Below are 24,506 nucleotides of genomic sequence, written 5' to 3' on the forward strand. Positions count from 1 at the left end.
GTCAGATATCATCTATACTTGTCCCATCTATGCCTCGTCCACACTGTGCCTCGACCCCACTGTGCTACCGTTTTTATTTTTTTAATTTAAAATACCTGACAAGGGGAGTACACAGATTTTCATAAATATTATATAAATCAAATTGATATAGCATAGAAAGTTAAACTTATTTAAATTTTTTTGCTATTTTTAAGTCGAGAAAAATAGCTTTAAAATTTGAAGTAGCTTAAATTACCATTTTTTTTAATCGACAGAAGCGACGTACGGTTGCCGAGTTGGTAATACTTGTATCTTACGCGCTTGGGGTACAAGGTTCCAACACGTGTATGGCAAAGGAATTTTATGCATTTTTATCTTAATTCTTTTTAAGTTATAATAAATTTTCAACTCATTTGATTTTTATTAAATTTTAATAAGAAATTTCTATAAAATAACTACTATTGGTATTTATAAATATTATAGAAATATAATAACTATTTATAAAAATATTATAAAATTCCTGGCTGCATATTAATCTTAACGACATAATTTTTTTAATTTTCATAAAATTTCCTATTTAATGATGTCAATTTCAAACTTNTTTTAATTTTCATAAAATTTCCTATTTAATGATGTCAATTTCAAACTTAAAATTTAGCTAAAAGTTATGGTAATAAATTAATTTTTTTTATTATAAACTTTCACAAAAATCAACTTTACAGGATTAAAAAAATAGGTTAAATATGTCATTTTCCTTATTTTGAATATATTAATAATCAAAATCAGTATTAATTTAAAACAATTTTTTTTTGTTCTTAATAATTTTTTATATGTAAATACTTATTTTTTAATATTATTATTAATATTAAAACTTAGAAGTGATAGAAAAAGTCTAATTGCACATTTGAAAACATCGCAAAAAATTGATTTAGAAAAGTATATTTTTGTTTCTGACGAAAATTTCTTGTAGTTCAGTGTATACAACTTTTAACTTATAAATAACAAACTTTTTTTATTGAAAAGTTTAGTGCTTCACTTATTGATTTAAAATAAATAAAAACACTAATTTATATAACAGAAAAAATGTAGACGGTTTATTGTTTAAACATTAAGAAAATTTATATAAAAATTATATTAATGCACTACGTGTACTTAATTACTTAACCGATTAACTGACGGCTGGCTAACTAACTGATTGACGTTATTGTTACGTCACGCCGTTTTATATTGTGTTAAGTTCTAGAGAATTCTCATACGGAGCGATCGAGAATATTCGCGCTATATGCATTTTATGTTGCCTATCCGTCGCGAAGATTCTCGATCATTCCATAGTCACTATAAAAAGTATTGCATCAATATTCATATATTAAAATTATAAATCAAATAAATAATCGGGATAAAATTAAGGGAATAAGAGTTATTGTTGCTTTTGAAATAATCTACCAATTTCTTAAAATTAAATTCTATCTACAGATTTGCATCGAAGCGTTTCTTATGATAGTGATTTTAATCACTGTCAGATATTATCTATACTTGTACCAACTATGCCACGTCCATACTGTCCCGCGATCCCACTGTACTACCGTTTTTTTTTTCATGAGCTTCTTTGCTCTTGGCAATATTTATTTTTATTTAATATAGCAAATTAACAGTCATAAAACTGGTAAAACTTAATAGCCAGTAACGACGATCACAACTCGGGCATTGATAAAACAAAAAAAATTAATACTTCACGGACAAAAAGAAATAAGGATTCTTGTTTATTATACTTTTATTGCTTATATTTCCAGTATGGTCGCAGTTATCACTAGGGTTTATATGATTGTACGCTAAATTTATATTAATCAATATTTGTGATTAAATTGACAATCGTTGTGACGATATTCTATATGGCTTACAGATATTGCAGCGTTTTTAATTTATATTTTATTTTTATCATATTATTAATGGGGAGTAAATATATTATTCTTTTTAATCCCTCTTAAAACAAAATTATATATGATTTATTTTTTTTTTTTTATAAAAAGAGTTAGTTTTAAATATTTTCATGTAGGAATTTTGCAGCTATATTTCTTAAAAATCCATTTATACCATATAAAAATGAATAAAATTTCATTTTATTATTATACGACAGATAAGATAATGCTTTATCTTGATGATACTTACAATTTTGATACACGATTTCCATAATGGTAACTAAATATACGACTACTTATTAATTTCTCTGTGAAAAATACATTACAAAATATTGAGTATCAATTTGATACTAAATTTAATTTCTATAATATTTATTTATTTCTGTATTATTCTTATAAACCATAAGACTCGTAATCAGAATATATTCAAGAAAACAGGAATTAATGATGCTTTTGGAATATTCCAACAATTCCTTCTAAAAATTAAGTAGTATCTACAAATTTTCATCGAACCGTTTTTAATGATAGTGATTTTAATCACTGTTAGATATCATCTATACTTGTCCCAACTCCACTGTGATGAGTCTTTTTAGTAGACGATTATAGTCTAAGCAGGGGATAATCGCCTATGATCCGCCAGGATTGTTTTCCTGTCATTTTCTACAGAAATTCTCAAGAATATTCCCGTTGTCGTACGCATTCTCTCGAGAATATCCTTTCATTACATGACTAATCGTGCAAGATGAAAACATAAACACAACAAAGGAACATGAATAGTTTCTTAGGTACACATCTAACTAACTAAAAACTAAAATTGCTGAATTCTAATATCAATAATACTAAACCACTAATATAGAAAATGACTTATTCTTTACATTTATGGTTCTAGTTTTTCTAGATTCATTCCTTTCAACAACGCCATACCTCAAAAATTGATGATCTTTAATAATATGTATCAGAATGTTTCGAAGTATGTAGTATATCCCTGCACTATTGTAATATTTAATATAATCAGGGGTGTTTTCTCAAAACACTCTATTTCTATTTCAAGGTATATACTGTTTGTGAGTAATTTTCTATAAAATAGAGCATAAATAATTTTTTTATTTATATTATAAGTTAATAAAAAAATTGTTTTTAAACACCGTAAATCCGCATATACAGCCAAAACACCACTGAATATAATAATACATAGTATTTAGCCACTCGACAGTAGATATCATTACTTATGATAAATTGTAATCTAGGTATTTATTATTTTTCAAATTGTTTTTTCGAAAAATTAATTTTTTTAAATTCAACATTTTTAGAAGAGTGAGAGTTCAGTGATTTTTGTCAAAAATATAATGGAACAAATTATCAGCTATGATGATAAGCCTCATTATTATTAAATGTATTATTTTTATTATTTGTTGACACTGTTATCATGTATTTTGTACTGATAAGGATGTTAAAACTAATGTAAACATTAATAGTTTTTTTTTACTTATATATAAACATTTCCTCTATTTTCTTAACTTAAAATTAAATTTTGTCTTTAAATATATAATGCTAAAATAGAAATGAGTGATGGACGAACAACAATCAGTCTGCGAAAGTGCGGAAACAAGTTCTTTATGTGAAGAAGAACGTGCAAGAAAATTATTTCAAGCTTGTGACGGTGATGGTGATGGTTTCATAGATAGGTACAATCTCATCATTTTATTCTTTACTTAAAATATTTTTACCATATAGTTAAAATTTACAGACATTCTATTGTTTTGATATAAAAATGATTGGTAGCTGTTAAACTGTTAAAATTTTCCATTAAACTATTGATTGTTTTAAAGATAATTTTGTCATTTAAAAATTATTGTAGGATTTTATTGCAATAATAAATTACAATTTATAACCACTAATTTAAATGATTAAATCTGAATTTTAGTCGAGATTTGTTGACTATATGTCGTCAGTTAAATCTTGAAGACAGTGTTGATAAACTGATGAAAGAACTAGGTGCAGATAAAACTGGAAGAATATCATTTGATGAGTTTGTTAGGCGACGTTTAGAGTTAAGAACTGAAATAAATGCTTTACGTGTTCACAACCATGATCCTCTTCCAGAATATTTACCAACTAGTAGTGATAATAGCTTAGGTAAATATTATAAAAAAAATATTTTTTGATTTCTTTATATTCTTCTTACATTTTTGTATTTTAAGGTGCATTATCTGGAGGTAAACATGAAAGTTGGGAATTCGATAGTGGAGCTAGAGATCTAAGCCCTGAACCTAATTCAATACGAATGCAACATTTATTACAAAGTGGAAGTTCCGCAAATACTGGCAGTTTACTTCATCTTGCTAATAAAGTATATATTTTTTTGCAATTTAAATGTTCGATTTGTTTGAAATTACTAAAATATTTATATGATTTTTTATACATTTAAGTTACATTTAGCAGCCTTAAAGTCATTAAAAACTGAAATCACTGAACTTAATAAACAATTAACATTAGCAACTGAGAAAAATGAAGCTCTTGAAGAATCCATAAATTTAATTAAAGTAACCCATTTATATTTATGAATTATTTTTTTAAATATTTATCTTCATTTACCTATAATAAAATATATTTAAAGTTCATTCCTTATGTTTTATAGGGGTATCAATTTTATTTAAATGGAATCATACATATTTTACTTATAAAATAGAAAATAAATGTGTGAACCATACATCATAGCTAGTCTTATAAAACTAACCTTTCAGTCTCATTGAAATTCTCTTATTGCATAACACTCTCCACTTTGCCTACCCTCACATAATCCTGTATCATACATCCTTGTCAAAACCAATGTTCTTCTGCACAACTGATCCTAAATACTTAAAATTCTCCACCTCTTATCACGTCCTTGCTTATTGTCATTAATCTCTTTATTTCACCTACCTTGTGTTTTTCTTTGTCAAACTCATACTCTATACACTTTGCCTTACCCCTACTTATTCTTAAACCCTTTTCTCCAAGATCTGATCTCTACATCTCTAGCCTTTGATTAATTTCCTCCATGGTTTCTTCTATTAACACTATATTGTCAGCAAACGACATGCACCACGGTATCTCTCCTTGTATTTTTTTAGTAATTTCATCCATCACTACAGAAAATAAGTAAGGGCTTAAAGCAGAACCTTGATGCATTCCTACTCTTACTCTATAATCTTCTGTTACTCCTCCGCCATCACTTTTTACACTGGTACAAGTGCCATCAAACATATCCTCTAAGTAATGTACCTTTTTGAGACTCTTTTTCTCATTAATGCCCGCTTAAAAAAACCTCTCAGTGCACTATCATTCACTTTTTCCAAATCTATAAATACTGTACACAGCCTTTTCTTCATTTCCCTATACTTTTCTATTAGTTGTATTACACAAAAAAGTGGCTCCATCATTGACTTTACAGGCAAAACCAAACTGATTCTTTGTTATTGATGTTTCCCCTGTTATTCTTTTGTCTATTACTTTCTCAAATTTTTACTCATAAATTTTAAGTCTCTATAATTTTCACACTATTGTATATCTCCTTTGCCTTTAAATATTGGCACCACAATACTATTCCACTATATTTTTGGTATTTGCCCTTCTAATATGATTTTATTAAAAACATTCTTCAACCACCTTATGCCAACATCGCCAAATATTTTCCATACTTCTACTGGCACTTAATCTGGTCCTACTGCTTTTTTCGTTTCCATTGAAGCTACAGCCTCCCATACCTCTTTCTAACTAATTAAATCTACTAGTCCCTTGTTCCACAAGATATCCTCTAATGTCTCTCTTGGATACTCCTCATTAAGTAATTTTTTAAAATATTCTTTCCACTTTTTTTCATATTATCATCTTTTGTTGCCACTTTTTTATCATCACTTTTTATACAAAAAGTCATTTTAAGTCACTATCTTAATTACATAATTTTCCAGTTTAAAATTTAGTTAGATATGTATGTTGCCATCTAATAATAACGACACCCCTTTAAGACAAAAAAAATTTCATAACAGATAAATAAAGTGGATAAATCAACCAAAAAAAAAAAAAAATTATTTAAAAGAAATTTAGTGGCTAGTGTTAAACAAGTTACTCTGTATGATTGAATTCGTATTAATGCTCTTGGTAACTAGGTTGAAACTGAAAATGAAATTAAACAAAAATATGAAGAAAGAATAATTGAGCTGCATTCAGTTATTGCTGAACTTGCTCGTAAATTACAATTACAGAGATCCCAGATAATTACTGAAGAAATTGAAGAAAGTCAATCAGGTAAATCATAAAACATAAAAATTTTAAATAACATAATGATATTTTTTAAAAATAAAAGTTTTTTTGTGATATTAAATGTGTAATATATATAATATATCTATTACACATTTAATATATATTATATATGTATATTTTACAGAATTGGATGTACAAAGTGTTGAAACATTTTCATTAATTCAAGAATCAGTTTCTTTATCTAAAGAGGTATGTAAAAAAATCAATTGTCTGTGATAGTTATACACTATGTAATAACATTTTATAAATATTAATTCAGTGATAACATTATAATTCATTTTTCTTAATTTTATTTATAAAGAATAATCTTTATAATATGAAGGTTATCCTTTTATTAAAACTGATATAATATATTATATCAGTTTTATTTATTTATTTAATAGTAATTAAATTTGTATAATTTATTACTTTTTTAATATGTTCTATAAAATTTAATACTCTGAGATATATTTTAAAATCAATTTTTATAAAGGGTGATGATATTCAATGTTTCAATGATGATGAAACAAAAAACAATAAGTATATGGATATATATACTAAACTAGCTATGAAAGATGAAGAATTAAAACTTACTCAAAAAAAGTTACAAGAAGTTACAGAAGAAAAAGAATTATTATTAAAAGTATGTATTCTCATGTATCCTGGCCGATCCCAAGTAGTTGGGATTAAAGTGAGGAAAAAGTAGAAGATACTCATGTATCCAGTGACATTATCTTTTATTGTAAAGTTTTCAAGTAATATTGTTATTTAAATTATAAATAAAAGGATGTTTAATTACATTTTTTAGATGAAATTACTGCTCAATTGTTTTAAAACACAATTTTTAAAATATGCTTAATTGAATAATTGATTTTTTATAATGCAATTTAAAACGAGAATAATCTTTTAGTTTCAAGATGCAGATAGTAGCTACTCGCCTGGGCCAATGTCTCCTAGTCGTTTACTTAAAGAAACATCAAAACTAGCAGAGAAAGTAAAATTACAAAAATTGATGGATGACACTGCTGAAATAGAAAAAACTAAAGTTGTAGTGTGTATTATTTTTAATAAGTAGTTACTATACAAGATGATTCATTAAGGATAAGACACTCATTTTCTTGGAAACTACTTTTAAAATTTTTAATTTTTTTATAGAAAAATATTGTTTGATTCAAAAAGTTCTACATTAATATGTAGTTAAGTAATTTTTTTTTTTTGCCTTCAGTGGTAAAAAATCTTTACATTAATTTTTTTAGATGAGAACCCTTATTTTTACCTTCATAATATAATAAAAAAAAATATATAGTTTGTTCTTATAATTTTTTTTATCCTATTAAGTGTTCATCTGTTTTTGCGTGTTAAAATTAAGTGTTTTTAGACCAAATTTCTGTTTTGTATAAAGAAGTCATTGATATTTATTAATAGATACATACTATTATATTTTATACAATTTAACTATCATACATTGTTGAATGACCATTGTGGAAAAATTTTCTTCATAACTACCATAAAAATTGATTATTGTTTCTTACGGTTGTACGAAAACCAAATTAATGAAACCCAACCAAATTTTGAATCCAAATTTTTAAATAATTTAAAAAAATAGGTAAAAATAAGAGTTCTCATTTGAAAAAAATAATGTAAAGGTACATATCTCTGAAGGGATGAAAAAACAATTAATTACATATTATAATAGAATTTTTTAAATCAAACAATATTTTTCTTTAAAAAAAGTTAAAATTTTTAATAGTTTCCGAGAAAATTAGTATCTTATTTTTAATTAATCACTCTGTATATAAACAATGGATTCTTTTATCATAAACTATTTAATTAATATTTATGAATATAAAAAATTTCGAGAATATTTTTTTTGGATTTTAGTAGTTACATATACTAATTGATTTATTTATTATTAAGTATTTTTTAAGATAATTTTTTAAATAGTTGTCAATTTTATTTTTTTTAAGAATAACATACATAATTAACTACCTTATTTATTAGATAATGATCTAATTAAGAAAAATAATGTTCCAGTATTTTAGTAATTTTTAAGTTTAATTTAAAATAATGATTAGTGGTGAGGTGTGGATGTGGCCATTTTTATAACTAGACATTTCTTCACTGTATAAAATTGACAATTTTTCAATCCTTGAATGGCGCTCTCTATATATTTTTTTGGTTCTTTAGATTCTTCAAAAGATAGAACTAGATGAATGTAAACCAACTATTTCCAGTGATTTTGTAATATTAGAGCCTAATAACACAGAAATTTTAATGTGTCAAGTTGAACAATTACAAGCTCGGTTAGATTATGTTCGCTCTCAAATGGCTGTATTGGAATTAATGTTTGAGCAATCAGCTACCCAAACTGACAAGTAATTGGTCATTTATTAAAATTTTGTCAAATTCATGTATATTTTTTTTTATGTTGAAAATTCTAGACTTTATTTGTTATTGGGTAAATATGAATCTAATATGATTGCTTTGAAGTTAGAAGTCAATATTGGAGAAGAAATCATGAATTGCTATTCAACGTTACTATCAATTTCTGATGGAACTGCAACTGAAGAAGAAATTAAGTAATTTATACTTAAGATCTAAGTAAAAAAAATTATTTATCTTATAAAATATATTATATTTAAAAATTAGAATGAAAGATACTATTATTGAGCAGTTACACCACTTAGATGAAGAAAAGAAAAAAATTGGATCAACTGTTGTTGTTTTGGAATCGTATCATTCTAATGAAAATGATTTACCAAAACTGAAAAGTCGAAGTCAAATAACCCCAATCGACTTAGAAATGGCTGTACTTGTGCAAGAGTTGATGAGTGTTCGTGAAGAAAAATTTGATTTGCAAGAACGATACTTAGAATTACAAAAACAATATGTAAACGTGAAAAAACATTTATCTGATAGTGAAGAAAAGTCTAAAATTGATTTCAATACAATTCGAGAGTTAGAACGGCAATTAAAAGAAGATAATTTTGAGTGTGTAGAGGGAATAAATATTAAATTGAAGAATCAATTAAAAGAAGTTACATCAGCATTACAACAGATGACAAAAACTTCTGATGCTAGACAAAAACAGAATACTTCATTAATTGAAAAACTCAAAACAGAAAATAGGTATTTTTTCATTAATTTAGTTTTTACTCAATAATAATCAAATTATTTTTTGCAGTTTACTTGAACGTAATTTAGAGAGATCTAAACGTAAATCACATTTACGTTTGAAAAAATTGGAATCAGAAATTGAAATAATGGTTGAAAACCATTCTCTTCAGGTATTTTCTAAGCAAAAGAATTATAAAAACTTATTTTTGTCTTCTTTTATTAATAATTATAATTATATGAATATTGTTGTTTTTCTATTAAAAAAAAAAATTTCAGGTTAACATGTTAAAAGAAAGAATAAGTGTACTTGAAAAAACTCTAGTAAATTCTGGAAATCAAAATAAAATTACAGAAAGAAGCGAAACTACTTTATAGTACATGAAATGATTCTTACTGTGAAACACATTTAATCTTTGAATGAACATTTATAAAATGTTTTACTTGAAATACTATATATTTTTTCAAATTTAACATCCATTTCTTGTATTATTAGGAAAATTTGATTTTAACTATATCAGATCTAGTCTTTAAATGTACTTTTACTATATTAAGATAATTATTTATTGCTTTTTAAAAGCTTATTGATTATACAATAGCTTTTATAGGCTATTTAACAAGACTTGAATTCTTAATAATCTCAACTTTGATCAAATTATACATCTTTTTATTACAACTGTAGCTTTTATACTTCACATTAACAAATCAAACTTATAGTGCAATTGTATTTTTAGTATAGTATTTAACTAAGATCCAATTTTTTTTATGTAAACATTTATATTTTAAACATATGTGTTTTTTTATACTTTTATACATGAAATTATAAGACAACATAAAAATTAAAAATATATTGATTTAATTACTATTGTTTATACACATCATTCACCATAATTACATGGTATGAGTAATGTCATGATCTTAAATTTTTTTAACTCGTTTCTATTTGACTAGCATTGGCAATTTCATGGGCTCTAATTTGTTTCTCTAGATGGGCACATGCCAATTCTATTTCATAGTTTTTGCTCACCAATCCAACCCAATTAGCTTCTAAATCTCTCAATTTTTCTCCTACTTGCATTTGTACATTTTTTCGTTGAAAATTAACTTCTTGAATCTGTTTTCTGTAAATTTTATATAACATTTTTAATTTAACATGAAAATATTAAATACACATATAGGGATTAAGATTCATAAGGGTATCTTAAGATTAGCCTCACTATGGAAAATATTGTTTTCATAAACTGATGAGAAAAAAAAAAATCCAGAAAAATTGTCATTAATCATCACTAGGCATGTAAAATTTGAGATGAGCTCTATGGCATTAGTCCCCTCTTAATCCAAACATATTAAAAATATTTACCTTAATTTAGTAACTTGTTTTTGAGCTGCTGCAACACATTTTACTAGAACTTCTAGATACGATTTCCATGCTTCTGTACCAAATTCAGTCATTAACTCTAAATTAGTTATTCTAAAAATTATTTAAACCAGATATGTTAAATTTGTATAAAATTAAAAAAAAAATAATAATAAGAATTTAATATACCTTGTAGCTTGATGCTCAAGTTGAGCCATTGAATTTTCTAAGCATTCATTCCATGCTGACATATCTGTAAGTTTTCCTGCAGGAGGAGGTGGTAGTTCATAACGTTTCATGCTCATTGTTTCCATTGGCAAACGCTGCTGAAGTCTATCAAATTCTGAGCGCATCATTTCAGTCTAAAATATAACACAGAAGTTATTTTTTTTATATACCACATAATATAAATAAAAGAGATCAATTTTTTTATAAAAAAAAATTTTGATTTAAAACCTAGGATATATAAAAATATTAATCTCTGCCTGTATGGCAATGCCATGTATTTAATACATTTTTTAATATCACTATTTTGATAACTTAAATAGAAGAAATAAAAAAGATTTTTTTCATTAGAAAATTTATGATCAAAACACTATGGCCCAGCAAAATATATGATTATAAATTGCAATTAAATGTCTCTCTTAAGACTAAAAAAATTGTTTATATAATTTCAAAATTGACAGGTTCGAGGTAATCCTTGAGAGCAGTGGTGTTATCAATGTTTTGTCTTAGGGAAATATGCATATAATTAGTAAAATTATAAATATGTAATGATATTTATAATTACTTCAAATGCTGAAATGTTGAGTTGAGGCAAATGTTCAAGATAGTTTTTTGAAGGTCTATAACGTCGTTTTTCATCTTCAACCATACTCATTGCCTAAAATAAACAATTTAAATTATATTTTGTAATTTAATCATAAAAATAATATGTATATATAAGTAATAAACAAATATTTGTTTATTAGTATTTCTCACATTAGTACAATTTATATTACTATTTTTAAAAATTTATGAGTAACACAAACACAACTGTCTAAACCCAAATTTAAATCAATGTATATGATACGAGAAGCTTTATTTTTTTCAAATAAAGGCAAATTTAATGGTTATTTAGAGTATTTAATTTTTTGTTATAATAATTCAACTTACTGCTTCACGAATGCCGGGTTCATCATATCCTTGATCTATATACGGAAGAGCATCAACAATAACTTCACCAGCCATTTTATAAAATTATAAATCAAAAATTTCAAAAGCTCCAGACAGCAAAATTTTTAGAATATTATATAATATAATCCTTAAATAATAATAAAACGAAATCATTAAAACAGATATAAAATAAGTTGATAAAAAAAGAAATTAATAGACAAACTAAAAAAGCAGTCTTGCCACTTTTATGATAAGATATACAATAATTGATAATCGATTAACACAAAAAATCACTTCAGCTGAAATCTAAATTGACCGAACAATACTTTAACATAAGTGCAACTAGACTTACATTTTTGAGGATGCTAAAAAGAAGTCATCTTCATAGATTCGTAGGTGGCCCGCTCCCTGCACCTCCTTGAGTTAATATCAAACGCTTAAAAAATCTTTCTATATTTGACTATACTTATTCAAAATTAGTATTTTATGTTAATTAATAGATTTTGTTGTTGAATTTTACAACAATAATGCTAATATACTGTTATTTTTGTTTATTGCAGTTTAGAAATAACAATTTTTTTTTTTATTAATTGATAAATGTAATTTAACTTTAAAAAGAGTTTTACTTTTTTTTTTAATAGAAGAGGAGGACTGTTTAAAAACCATCAAATAATATCTCATAAATGAAATATATAATAGTTAAAAAAAATTTTCTCTTTAAAATCAAATGAATTTTTTATTTAAACTTTGACATTTTGTATACCATAGACTTATCAAAACATTGATTCAATATATTATAAAATGGTTCATTTAATATTATAAATTGATTTTTATTTTGCAATATTCTGTTGCCTATGATTTCTAACACATAGTGTACTGCAAAATTTATAATCCATGTATCCAAAAGATACTTTTTCTTCAATATTTGATCCACAATAAAAGCATCGAGATACAAAAACTTTTCCTTGAAGTGCAATTAAACGTTTTTCAGCAGCAATTGCACACTGGAAATTAAATTTTAAATATAAAATACTTATAAATGTTATCAAAATAAATTCTTTTACTTTTTCTCGGTCACTTAGGTTGAGAAATTTTTCTTTTTCTTTTTCTTCTTCTTTTTTTAATTCTTCTATCAGTTTTCTTTCTTTTGCACGTTTTTGTTTGGCTTTTTTCCTTTCTTTTAATTCTTCTTGTAGTTCTAAAGTTAATGCACCTGGTAAATGAGCCTAATAAATTAAAACAAACAAATTATAATCAATGTACTATGATATACAACTATAAAAAATTTAAAAAAAATTACTTTTTCATAATCATACTTTTCTGGATAATCGGCCATAAATTTTCTAAAAACTTTTCGTGTTGATTTGTCTATTGCAACATCATACGGTGTTTTTAAATTTTTATTTTTTAAAGCTGGATTTGATCCATTTTTTAATAATAAACTATAACAGTAAATTAGAATAAAATTAACTGACATATATAGTAATACACTTTTATATGATCTTCATACACATTTAAAAATATGTAAAGTGCATAATTTATTTGAATCACATTAATATTTGTATATATATTATAATATTTAATGTGTAAAAACATTAAGATTATTAAGATTTTCCTTATTTAATTGCCACATCTCATACAATTCTAATAAGTTAAGATAACTCCAATAATACTGGTATTAGAAACAATTTAATAAACAAAATATTTTAGATGTTTATAAATTGGAGTTTCAACATTTTTAATCCATTAACCAAACCTTTAAATAAAAAAATTTTAATTATAAAAGTATTCCTTTTGATAAGTAATAAGTAATAGTTTAATCAATAGATAATCTAAAAAAACAAAAAAAAAAAACCAGTACAGTTGGAATTCAGTATAGTGGAATCTAACAGTGTACCCCAGTATAGATTGATATCTGACTTAATACAAAATTGGCTAAAACTTTGTTATTATTAAGGTTTTATAAAAAAAAAAAAAAAAAAATTAAAAATCCAAGGGGATTTTCAGCAACCTATTTTGCCAACAAATTTATTGGTTTTATTTTAAAATACCTAACTTTAATAGTTATTTTTAAATTGACAAAAATAATAATTAAAAAATAAATCCAATATTTTTTAAGTTTTGTATAACGTTAAAATATAAAGAAAACTTTCAAAAAGTAGCTTAAGTATTTTTGTATATAGTACAGTAAAATCAGTCAGGTACCAGCTGAAAATTTTTATAGACAAAGAAACATAATAATAAATGTAATATCTTCTCATTGAAGATAATATATATATTTTCAACAATTATGATTATGATTAAAAAGAAAAAGTAAGATAAACATTTTTGCACTAATTTTTATTTCTTTTATGAATTTACTGAAAAATAAACATTTTACTTTTTAAAAAGACAAATAATTATAAGATAATAAATAATTGATAACTAATAATTTATTAAAATTAAACAAAATACTTACTAAATGTGGTTATGTAAACTATTCAAAGAAGCTAGATGTAATATGGTATTATTTAAATCATCTAGTGGAGTATTTAAATAATTTTCTATTTCTTCTTCAGATTTTGTACCCAGTACTAATGGTAAATTTTCTACTGCTACATTTACTTTTTCTTCAATCCATGATAAAAGTTTAATTCTTAACTCTTCTATTTCATGATTTTCATTAGATATTTGTTGTTTAGGTTTTTTTTTTCTTTTACGTCTTTTTTTTAAATCTTTAAATCTATTAAAATGATTATAATTAGGTAATTGATTATCCTCCTCACTAAGAGATGGTACTAATGAATTATTATGTTCATCACTTTTGTCGCTATCTAAAAAAAAAAAAATGTGAAAAATATTATCAATATATATTTAACATATTCTATTGCAAAGATAGAAAAACTACACAGAATAAAATTTAATAAAATAACACTGCTCTCCTAAAAATAAAAAAGGTTTGTCAAGTATTTTAAATATCAATGTAAGGTATTACCAATAACTAAAGACTTCATATCATTTTCATTTTTCAAGATAGATTTTGAATTATCTTCATCACATTTATGTTGTTTAGCTTCCTTAATTTTTTTTTTTATTAATAAATTGTTTAAGTAATTTTTTATAGAGCTATACAGAATTTCCTTATTATCTAAAATAGTTTAAATATATTTGAATTTAAATATTTTATTTATTTATTTATTTATTTTATTAGCTTTCAATACAGAAGTATTATTTTATTTATTAAAATACATTTTTTTTTTATACGTTAATTAGTCTTGAATCAAATATTTGAAATTATTTATAAAAATTTATTAAAATTATTTTACTGAACCTCACCATATACTAAAACAGTAGAAAGTTGTTCTCGAACCCTTAAAACTTCATTATAAATGGCTCTTCTAGTTCCAAAAGGTATTTGACATAACCTAGGATCTTTTTTATTTAAAAGAGGATTTGTTCCACCAAATAAAATATTTCGGTTAAAAGGACCAATTGCCCGATAAAATAAACGATCACATTCTTTTATAAGAGTAGTCCAAGAAGATAATATATCTTGTACATGCTAAATAATAATAATCAATAAAATATGAGACCACATAACTTATATGAAATTAATTTTTTTTTTTTTGATACTTTTAATTGAGAAGATTCATTATATCTACGAAGACTAGCACCAGCACTTTTACTTCCTCCTTTAGATCGATCTTGAGTACTTTGAGAACCTCCTTGCTTAGCACGTACAGTATATGAGTGAAATGTTTTATGAACAATCGATTCTTCTCCTAAAAACAAAATTATATAACAATATACAGAGTGTTCAGCTAGTAAGGAAACAGGTTCTTGTTCTTATTATTGATAACAATTAACCTGTTTCATTACATACTGAACATTCTATATACACATATATATATATTTTTTATAATACAGCTGATAAAAATGAAATGGAGAAAAATAACAGATAAGTTACTTATTAATAATATTTATATAAGAAATATTTATAAGAAACCTTTAAATATAGCAGCAGAAAATCGACCACCTCCTAACATAACAATGAGCCACTTTGGTTCGGAACACAATAATTTTACAGATTTAATAAGTTCTTTTTCATTTGAAATATCCTAACAAATAATAAAATTTAATTACACATTTTTATAATTACAAATTTCATTATTTTCTAAATTATTCATTTTAATAATTTAAAACCTAATGATTAATTTGATTTTCTAACAATAAAAAAAGAACAAAGTAAATAAGTTTCTTAGTCGTTTTTTTTTATTTAAAAATTAATTCTTTAATGATATTTTATAACAGTAGAACTAGCATTTAAAAATAAAAATTAATTACTGAAGTAATACTAAATGAAATAAATTTAAAATTTTCTCTCAAAAATGTCTCAATATTCTAACTTACTTTAGAACTTGTTACTAAGCATTTGTATAAAGAAATTGCACTTCCCAATTTATTTTCAAAAAACAATTTTGATTCAATTGAAAAGTACGAATTATATTCTAAAATTTCATTATCACTTTCATCACTGGAAGAACAATCAACATTATTTTCTAGAAATAAAATAAAATATTGTGTTTATTTCATACATTTTAAGAGATTCTAGAAATATAACTTTTAAATGAAAACAGAAATACATTAAAATACATTAAATCAGATCAAGAAAAAAATTTAAATAATATTATAATTATAAAAATTATAGCAAAAATTTTTATTAAAACATAATCAAAATATGAAAAACAAAAAATTAAAAATGGGTGATATCAAAAAACGTAAAATATTTTGTTGTACATAAAACAATTCTTATTTAAACAAAAATAAATTCAAACACTTTATTTTTAAAAATTCTATGTAAGTAAAAAGAAGTTACTTGTCTCATATTGAAGGGATAAGAAGTGAAAAAATGAGTATAGAAATAGGATTTATGTTGGACTGTAGTTACATTTATTTTATAGAACAAATAATATAAAATTATTATATTATGTTTTAACTTTATTTGACAAAAAGTAAAATAAAATTATTGTAAACCAAATATGACTATATTTTTTAAACCCCTCTCACAAGTCATGCTTTGCGGTGGCCAATAATAATATAAACAAAATAAACAAATAAACAAAACAGTGGCATCTGATAATTTATTTGAGAATTTTCATTTAAAAGAACTCTAGTTTATTGTTTATTAAAAATACAATTTTTAATAAGAAAAAAAATCCTTCGATCAGGCACTTAATTTTTATGCTTTCAATAAGCTGTATATATTTCAATCAAATCTGTCCAGTGGATTTTGAATTACAATGGTAACAGTCCATTGAGATGGGTTTAACAAATAAAACCATAACTAGTTTTACAATAATTTTTTTGTTTTGTAATTTTTGTCAAATAAAGTTAAAAAATAATATAATAACTTGTATTATTTGTTATATAAAATAAGTTGAACTACTAACAACAAAAAATTTTCAAAAACATTTTGGCCCCTTTTAAACTGTTATGGCAGTGGATTATATTTTGTATTGTATATGAATTATATATTAAAATGTTAAAAAAAAAAATGTTATTCATCAATTAAATTTTTGAAATTGTATTATTATCCCAAGAATAATATTTTATTTATTAAATTATGGACTGAATATCAATTTGATGTACAATAAAAAATGACAATTTAACTAAAGGTTACGAAAACAATGTACAAAAATTAATTACAAAATAATTTTTCATAAAACAATAATTAAAAGCTTTAACAAAATAAAAATGACAGCAGCATTATGATAATTTTTTTAAATTTATTACTAAAATCATTTCCATATAATAAAAGAATGGTACCAGGAAAGAATATTATGTATCTACAGGAGGTATGGAAATATATATACATATTTTCCTTTATTAATAAATACTGTTTCAAATAGATACAATAAATTGGGGAATATGAAATAAAGGTTTATCTCTATCGTGGTAATTATTAGTTTCTTAATTAATAAGGTTTAATAAATGAGAATTTTCTATTTCATTATATATAATTTTTTAAAAATAACTTATATAAGAATCATTTCTTAGATCTGATAGAGATATAGGATTAAGAAAATTAAAAATGTTACTATAACCTGAATAAGGAGGCCTTAACATTTTTGTTTTTAATCCAATGAATCAAACAAATTTATTTTAAACAGCATTAATTTAACTGGAGTTCCATATTCAAAGTGATATTATTCAATTTGTAGCTATAAGAAATATTTGTTGTATTTTTTTGTAAACATGATAGCTTGGCATTTATTTATGTTCAATTGAAAAACATTAAAATCTCACTAGTGGTTAAAATTGATTAAATCTAATAGTAAGTCATTGCCATCATTTATAGAATTGATAATTAAAAATATGTTAGCAAGAATAGCAAAAAGTAATATATTTGAATAATTAATTGTAAAAACTAAGTCATTTATAAATAAATTAAATAATAAAGAAGTGAGATGATCTCTCTGTAGGACACCTGATTTAACATCAATAGCCTCAGAAATTTGGTTTTAATCCTAACTGAATTCTGTGACAGATAAAGAAGTTGAGTTATGACAATAAGAAAACAGTAAATTATTTAGTTTAGTTATTAACAAATTATGATCTAATCTGTCTAAGGCCTTCTCAAAATCAGTAGTGTTGGTTTGAGCATCACAAGAGAAAGAATACGGTGTGAATTTATTACTGCTAAAACTATGTTGTTGAGGAACAAGAAAGCTTTTTGAAATAGATGTGAATTTAAAATTTTCAATTTTAGAATATATCTTAGGAAGCACTAATATAATAAAGATGATTAGAAACTATAGATTTTAGATTTTAAAATATCAGTAACAAATGTTGATTTCCAAAATGATAGAAATATACCCTTATTTAGTGAAAGATAAAAAATATATTATAAAGGAGTGGATAAATGTACTATTATAAAAAAATAAATCGAATAGGTTATCATGATCAGTAGTTAACTCTTTATTTAACAGAGTTGACACCCTTACAAGGCCTAAAAGTGATAAAATCACTACTGATCATGATAAACTATTTGCTTTTTTTTTTTTAAACAAACAGCTAGTACTTTTATGAAAACTTACTTTCTAATGATAAAAATTCTGATTCATTAAGAATATTTTTATTTCTTATTTTTTGTTTTAAATTGAATCTATGCCATTCAGATTTATAATGAGCCTTATGTTCTTCATCGACTTCAAAAGCTATTTGGCATGTAATACAATGCATATATGATACATTGTGTTTAGAAGTTTCACTATCTATACAAAGAGTTATAATACAACATTTCATACAAAAAATTTATTTAAAAATTAAAATATTTGACTATACTTTTTGATTTTATGTTATTTTCTTCCTTTTTTGGTGAATTAAGATTAATGATTTTGAGTCCATCTAATAATGAGATGTAGTCAGAACTGCCAATAACAACACTTTTACTGGCTGATGGTAGCATGTTTATTATTAATAATTTAAAACTGATTATTTTAAATATTATTAAAATAGATCCAAAAACGTTTTCTAAATAAACTCAATGCTTTCTTTAACTATTTTATAGTATTCACTGCGTTCCAGGTGTTTTAACTCTTATTAATAATTAAAATAATTAAATAAATTTTAATATCTTCAGATAATTTTTCAAATTTTTGCTTACTCAATATTCTTATTTTATTCTTATCATCTGAACCGGCAGTTCTCATTAGGGAAATACAGTCTATCATTATCATTAAAAATTTAGCAATTTTTGTTATTATTTTAAAAAATTTAACTGATACAGTGATGTGTTGTATATTTAAAAAAAAATTGTAAGTATTAAGTTGTAATCATGTAATTTGGTTATAGCTGTTTTATGTAAAAGCTTTTGTCATGTATTTGACATGCCTGTGATATGTTAAAATCTGGTACATTATTGTAGCCTTATCTATAATTGTGAGTGCCACACAATCATAAGTTGCTTATTCGCTGATCATTCATAAGACAGATTCGATATAGTCGTATAAATCGTTAATATCAGTAAGATATTAAATCGGTCTTTCATAATTTTTATTAGCGTAAAATCCATTTCCAATAAATTCAAAAGTATTATATTATTTTTTGTAAGTTACTTTAAGTGTTTATGTTTCTGTATTTATAAAGGAAAATTAAATGCCTAAATAAATAAAATCATTATCTTTATAAATAAATATGTACTTAAAATAATCATATGTTTTATCGTACATATTTTGTACATTTTTAATTATTTAATCGAATTTTAGTTATTTGTAATGGATAATTTTGGAGATAATTTTGAAGATGGTGATGTTGATCCCGCTGCAGAATTCCTAGCGCGCGAGCAGTCTCAATTAGCTGGATTAGAAGACGATCTCAACACTGGAAGTATACCAATTGGTGTCACCCAAACATTATCAAATGGTATGTTTTTTATAAAATGTAAAAATAAATATATTATTATTTAAAATAGATGTTTTTTTAAATATGGTTGCATGCTTTGTGTTGCATTTTTTTTTTATTAATTTATGTATTTTATGTGATTTTCCGCATGACATGCATATAACATCTAAGTAGGTTCAGGAAGCAGCTTTGAAATAATAGATAGTGCAGAAAATCAAATGATAAACACTGTAAAGGGTGAGTTTCATTAGCCTTTGTCTCTACTAATATGTAAATATTTAAACACAAAAAGTTGAATGCATAAAAAACTTTTTTTGCATAAAACCTACATAAGATATAAATGTTAAAAACTAATCTAATTAAAAGTACATAATTTATGCAAATTCATTGAAAAAATTTGCTGTTAATTATAAAATCTCTAGTAAAAGGTAAAGAATTTCAATATGTGCCATGCTATTTTGTGAGAAAGTAGATTTTTATTTTTAGTTATTTAGTAATTACATTTGAAATTTGTTTTATAGTCGAGCTTAATTGCATGAGTATTACTATCAAAAAAAGCTAAAAATTGTAGGGCTTTATAAACTGAATAAAAAATATTATTTTACTGTACATTCTTAAATTTATTTTTTGGTTATATATATATAGAAGAATAATCTATTATCATCGTCTCAGGTGTGGAGATCAGCTCTTGAAGAAAAGGGATTAAGAATAAGTAGGAGTAAGGCAGAGTATATAGTGTACGAGTTTGTTAAAGAAGACACCAAGGTAGGTGAAATAAGATCAGTGACAANGAGTTTGTTAAAGAAGACACCAAGGTAGGTGAGGACATGATTGGAGAGGTGGAAAGTTTCAAGTATTTAGGATCAGTTGTGCAAAAGAGCGGTGGTATTGATACAGGTTTAAGTAAGTGTGGTTGAAGTGGAGAGAAGTGTCTGGCGTCTTATGCGGAAAAATAATTCCAATGAGGCTGAAAGGTAAATTCTACAAGATTGTAGTGAAGCCAGCTATGATGTAGGGTTCAGAGTGTTGGACGGTCGATAAGAATGTAGAGCAGAGATGAGAATGCTTAGATGGATGAGTGGAGTAACTAGAGAAGATAGGATAAGAAATGAGCATATAATAGGGAGTATAGGTATAGCGTCAATCGTGGATAAGATGAGAGAAAATAGACTTAGATGGTTTGGTCACGTTATGAGAAGAGAAGATTCGGAAGCTGTAAGAACAGTTGTAGAAATGAATGTTGAAGGAAGAAGAGGTAGAGATGGAAAGATGTTATTGAATGCAATATAAGGACAGCTGATGTGAGCGTAGAGGATGCGGGAGATCGTGTCAAGTGGAAGTTTAGGATAAGAGCGGCCGACCCCAAGTAGTTGGGATTAAGGCGAGGAAGAAGAAGAATCTATTATCATAGAAAATTATAAATTAAAACTGTCTCCCTTATGAGTTATTATTAATTGTTATGTTATATATCTTTATTTAAAATGAATAATTTCTTTAAAGTTATTAACATTTATTTCTTATTTTTCATAGTAATCTAATTAATTGTAATTATTTATGATGAAAATCTCGTATTATTTTGTTTATTTTTAGAAAATGGATTAACTAATGGTACAACTGCTCATAGTGATGACGGTAAGTTATCCAAATGGATGTCTTTAGAAATTAAAAACATTTTTTTCAATCTGCTGAATTAAAAAAAAGTATGCTTGTAGATATTATTATTATGACTGGAGTATTAAAAGCATGCCAGTTTTATTTTTTAGTTTGGCATATAAGTTAACAAACTTGCTTGATACTATTATATTTGTATTATAAAATATTTTAATTTCTTATTTGGGCCATTCAATAATGTTAAATCTTTGTAAAATTTAAAAATACAGTAGAGACCATCAGTAAGAAGTTATATTAAATTTCATTCCATTGACAAAGTTTGAATACTTGAAAGAAAAACTATAGTATACTTGAAAAATTATCTCTTTCAAATCCGAGATTTATAAATTTTAGATAGAACATTTTCATTATGCCACAATTTGGTAATTTAGAAATACTTCCAATAAGATTTTTCTGCAAAAATGTTTTCCTAATTTTTTGTTTAGTTTTTATTGGTATACTTTTGAGAATATCAGGGTATTTATTGTGTAACCAACTATATAAAAGACAGGTTAATGGTGTATGGGTTAGCGTTGTGCATTCAAAAATGACTCAAATAAATGATTTAAAATCTTAAAAAGAAATATTTTTTCTTAAGTTGAAAACCTAATAAATTTAAAAAATATCATTTCCTTTGAGCTTCAAATTAAAAAAGTTCTATTATTAGTTCATTATTCACATTTTAAATAGTGTTTTTTGTTACTATTATTACTACGGAGGATTTATTTTGAATAAAAATTAGTACGATAAGTATTAAATCAAGGTAAATAATAAAACAAATTATACTTATTTAGTCTTAATGTTAATTATGTTTTCTTTAATAATATTAGTGAAGTTATTTTTATTTTATTCCAGAAACCTCATCCCCAATAATTACTCCTAAAGTTGAACGAGAAGAAGCTGAAAAGATTAAAAAATGGAGGGCTGAGCAGAAAACTTTGTTAGAAGAAAAAGGTATAAAACTGAAACTATAAAATAAATATAATATATTATATTTACAATATAATATTATATATTAATATTAAAATGCAAGTAAACTTCTTTTTTCAATAATCAAATCATGAAATTTATATATAGATGCCAACGAAGAAAAGAAAAAAGAAGAATTGAGGTTAATAGCAAAAAAAGAGTTAGAAGAATGGTATAAATCACATAAAGAACAAATTGCTAAAACTAAAGATGTTAACCGGTATTTATCTTACTATTTTATAATTTTCATTAATATTAAAACTAATTATATTTTTTAATTAACTGCATCATTTTTTGGATAGTGAATCTGCAATGTGAGTAGGAAATATATGATTTTTATAATATAAAAATTGCCTTATAAATAATATTTACATTCTGTTTATCAAAAAAAAAAAAAAAAACATTCATTTTTACTGATGTTAATTTTTTTATTTAATCAGAAATGCTGAAAAACAATTTGTTGCCGAATCTGATGATATTGAACCTGGAACTGAATGGGACCGTATTACAAAACTTTGTGATTTCAATCCAAAAGCCAACCGTGCAAGTAAAGATGTTACACGTATGCGATCTATTATTCTTCAGTTAAAACAAATGCCTCTTAAAAAACCATTACCAACTAAATAAACTTCATTATACATGTATTTCTGTCATTCCTATACATAGATAAAATGATTTATAAAAAATATTTTTAAATGACAGTGTAAAATCTATTGTTTAATACTAATTATTTATTATTTGTTTACTATTGTTGCAATATAATTATAAAGAACTATATATATATATATATATACTACAAACACTTAAATTGTATTAGTCCATATCATTTTATTTATTAGATTTTTTGTACATGAAAATTTCTGTAATTTTATTAATTCCCAAGTATTATAGCTTCCTTATGAAACAAATTTTTTTTATTATATTTATTCTTGCTTAATTAAAAAAATTAAATTTTTTATTAAAGTATCAAATATTTGATTTTATAAATAAATAAAATAGTGTATTAAAGTCAATATTTATTAATTACTTATTATTGGTCAAATTAGAGTTAAAAGCCTTAATTATATCATGAAGACATTTACTTAATGAAGATTTCTATTACAACTGTGCAAACCTTGTAAAAAAATAGGCAACATGTTGATTTCTTTTGTATTTGAATTAATGTTTTAGTTAAAAAAGAGATATAATGCACCTAGAGTAAAACGTTTTACGTGATCAAAAATGATTTTGAAACAATTGATTTTAAAAATGCTATCTTTTCAGAAAAGTTATTAGTTTAGAAAATTAATGATAAATAGCACTTGGTTTAAAAAAATTCATTATAATCTTTAATCCAATAGAAAGGGTGGCTATTTTACTTTTTAATTTGGCACTAAATAGAATTTTAACTAATTTATGTTTCATATAAATGCAGATTTCACAAAAATTTTGATTTATATCAAAATTAATTATATTACATTAAGTGATAAATATCATTATCGTTAAAAAAGTAATGTGCATATTTTATATAAAAAGTATATTTAAAATGCATTAGAAAATAGTATATATATTAACCCAATCTTGTTTAATGAGCATGATGTACGATGTAAAAATCGAAAAATGTGTATTTGGTATCAAAATTTTATGCAAAAAATGGTAAAATGGTGTCTTTAAATAATGAATAATAGATTTAGAGGTCATAAGTTTTTTGTGCTTAAGAAAAT

General features: G+C 24.2%; 4 protein-coding genes across 10 annotated transcripts; 2 read left to right on the forward strand and 2 right to left on the reverse strand.

The window, feature by feature from the left end:
• The first annotated feature begins 3,335 nt into the window (after positions 1-3,335).
• Positions 3,336-10,004, forward strand: LOC126895238 (colorectal mutant cancer protein). The gene is made up of 13 exons (XM_050666873.1): positions 3,336-3,580; positions 3,820-4,031; positions 4,097-4,245; positions 4,325-4,438; positions 6,044-6,182; positions 6,322-6,386; positions 6,670-6,819; positions 7,087-7,227; positions 8,364-8,551; positions 8,618-8,755; positions 8,826-9,305; positions 9,361-9,463; positions 9,570-10,004. Exons 1-13 carry the CDS (start codon positions 3,465-3,467, stop codon positions 9,666-9,668), a joined length of 2,094 nt encoding a protein of 697 aa, XP_050522830.1. The 5' UTR covers positions 3,336-3,464; the 3' UTR covers positions 9,669-10,004.
• A 119-nt stretch (positions 10,005-10,123) lies between these two features.
• Positions 10,124-11,989, reverse strand: LOC126895249 (pre-mRNA-splicing factor SPF27). The gene is made up of 5 exons (XM_050666904.1): positions 11,803-11,989; positions 11,438-11,530; positions 10,837-11,009; positions 10,651-10,761; positions 10,124-10,411 (listed from the first exon to the last, which is right to left on the reverse strand). Exons 1-5 carry the CDS (start codon positions 11,875-11,877, stop codon positions 10,219-10,221), a joined length of 645 nt encoding a protein of 214 aa, XP_050522861.1. The 5' UTR covers positions 11,878-11,989; the 3' UTR covers positions 10,124-10,218.
• Positions 11,990-12,587: 598 nt separating this feature from the next.
• On the reverse strand, positions 12,588-19,614 carry LOC126895239 (ankyrin repeat and zinc finger domain-containing protein 1-like). 2 transcript variants are annotated; one of them, XM_050666874.1, is made up of 12 exons: positions 19,448-19,612; positions 19,126-19,379; positions 18,879-19,055; positions 16,192-16,340; positions 15,788-15,899; positions 15,415-15,563; positions 15,118-15,343; positions 14,777-14,929; positions 14,261-14,615; positions 13,103-13,244; positions 12,867-13,028; positions 12,588-12,806 (listed from the first exon to the last, which is right to left on the reverse strand). In XM_050666874.1, the coding sequence occupies exons 2-12, from the start codon at positions 19,247-19,249 to the stop codon at positions 12,633-12,635; spliced, it is 1,923 nt and encodes a 640-aa protein (XP_050522831.1). In that variant the 5' UTR covers positions 19,250-19,379; positions 19,448-19,612; the 3' UTR covers positions 12,588-12,632. The 2 variants fall into 2 exon arrangements, with proteins under 2 accessions (XP_050522831.1, XP_050522832.1); XM_050666875.1 differs by lacking the exon at positions 14,777-14,929 and having other exon boundaries at positions 19,126-19,614.
• On the forward strand, positions 19,574-23,816 carry LOC126895246 (clathrin light chain). Of its 6 annotated transcripts, none has more exons than XM_050666897.1 (8): positions 19,574-19,598; positions 20,049-20,205; positions 20,356-20,421; positions 21,775-21,816; positions 22,690-22,788; positions 22,912-23,023; positions 23,106-23,117; positions 23,244-23,816. In XM_050666897.1, the coding sequence occupies exons 2-8, from the start codon at positions 20,058-20,060 to the stop codon at positions 23,428-23,430; spliced, it is 666 nt and encodes a 221-aa protein (XP_050522854.1). In that variant the 5' UTR covers positions 19,574-19,598; positions 20,049-20,057; the 3' UTR covers positions 23,431-23,816. The 6 variants fall into 6 exon arrangements, with proteins under 6 accessions (XP_050522854.1, XP_050522859.1, XP_050522857.1 ...); XM_050666896.1 differs by lacking the exon at positions 19,574-19,598 and adding an exon at positions 19,703-19,889; XM_050666898.1 differs by lacking the exon at positions 19,574-19,598 and adding an exon at positions 19,705-19,889 and having other exon boundaries at positions 20,359-20,421.
• Positions 23,817-24,506: the final 690 nt, after the last annotated feature.

This window comes from Daktulosphaira vitifoliae, unplaced genomic scaffold, assembly GCF_025091365.1.
Source record: "Daktulosphaira vitifoliae isolate Bord-2020 unplaced genomic scaffold, ASM2509136v1 Scaffold_1, whole genome shotgun sequence".
NCBI lineage: Eukaryota > Metazoa > Arthropoda > Insecta > Hemiptera > Phylloxeridae > Daktulosphaira > Daktulosphaira vitifoliae.

Coding starts and splice junctions, on each gene's coding strand:
- LOC126895246 (XM_050666897.1), top strand. CDS start 20,058: ATGGATAATTTTGGAGATAATTTTGAAGATGGTGATGTTGATCCCGCT. Junction 20,206..20,355: donor CACCCAAACATTATCAAATG/GTATGTTTTTTA, acceptor ATAACATCTAAG/TAGGTTCAGGAAGCAGCTTT. Junction 20,422..21,774: donor AATGATAAACACTGTAAAGG/GTGAGTTTCATT, acceptor GTTTATTTTTAG/AAAATGGATTAACTAATGGT.
- LOC126895249 (XM_050666904.1), bottom strand. CDS start 11,877: ATGGCTGGTGAAGTTATTGTTGATGCTCTTCCGTATATAGATCAAGGA. Junction 11,531..11,802: donor AACCCGGCATTCGTGAAGCA/GTAAGTTGAATT, acceptor TGTTTATTTTAG/GCAATGAGTATGGTTGAAGA. Junction 11,010..11,437: donor TCAACATTTCAGCATTTGAA/GTAATTATAAAT, acceptor GTTATATTTTAG/ACTGAAATGATGCGCTCAGA.
- LOC126895239 (XM_050666874.1), bottom strand. CDS start 19,249: ATGCTACCATCAGCCAGTAAAAGTGTTGTTATTGGCAGTTCTGACTAC. Junction 16,341..18,878: donor AGAATTTTTATCATTAGAAA/GTAAGTTTTCAT, acceptor TTTTATTTCTAG/AAAATAATGTTGATTGTTCT. Junction 13,245..14,260: donor AGTTTACATAACCACATTTA/GTAAGTATTTTG, acceptor TTACTGTTATAG/TTTATTATTAAAAAATGGAT.
- LOC126895238 (XM_050666873.1), top strand. CDS start 3,465: ATGGACGAACAACAATCAGTCTGCGAAAGTGCGGAAACAAGTTCTTTA. Junction 4,032..4,096: donor TAGTAGTGATAATAGCTTAG/GTAAATATTATA, acceptor TTGTATTTTAAG/GTGCATTATCTGGAGGTAAA. Junction 6,820..7,086: donor AAAAAGAATTATTATTAAAA/GTATGTATTCTC, acceptor ATAATCTTTTAG/TTTCAAGATGCAGATAGTAG.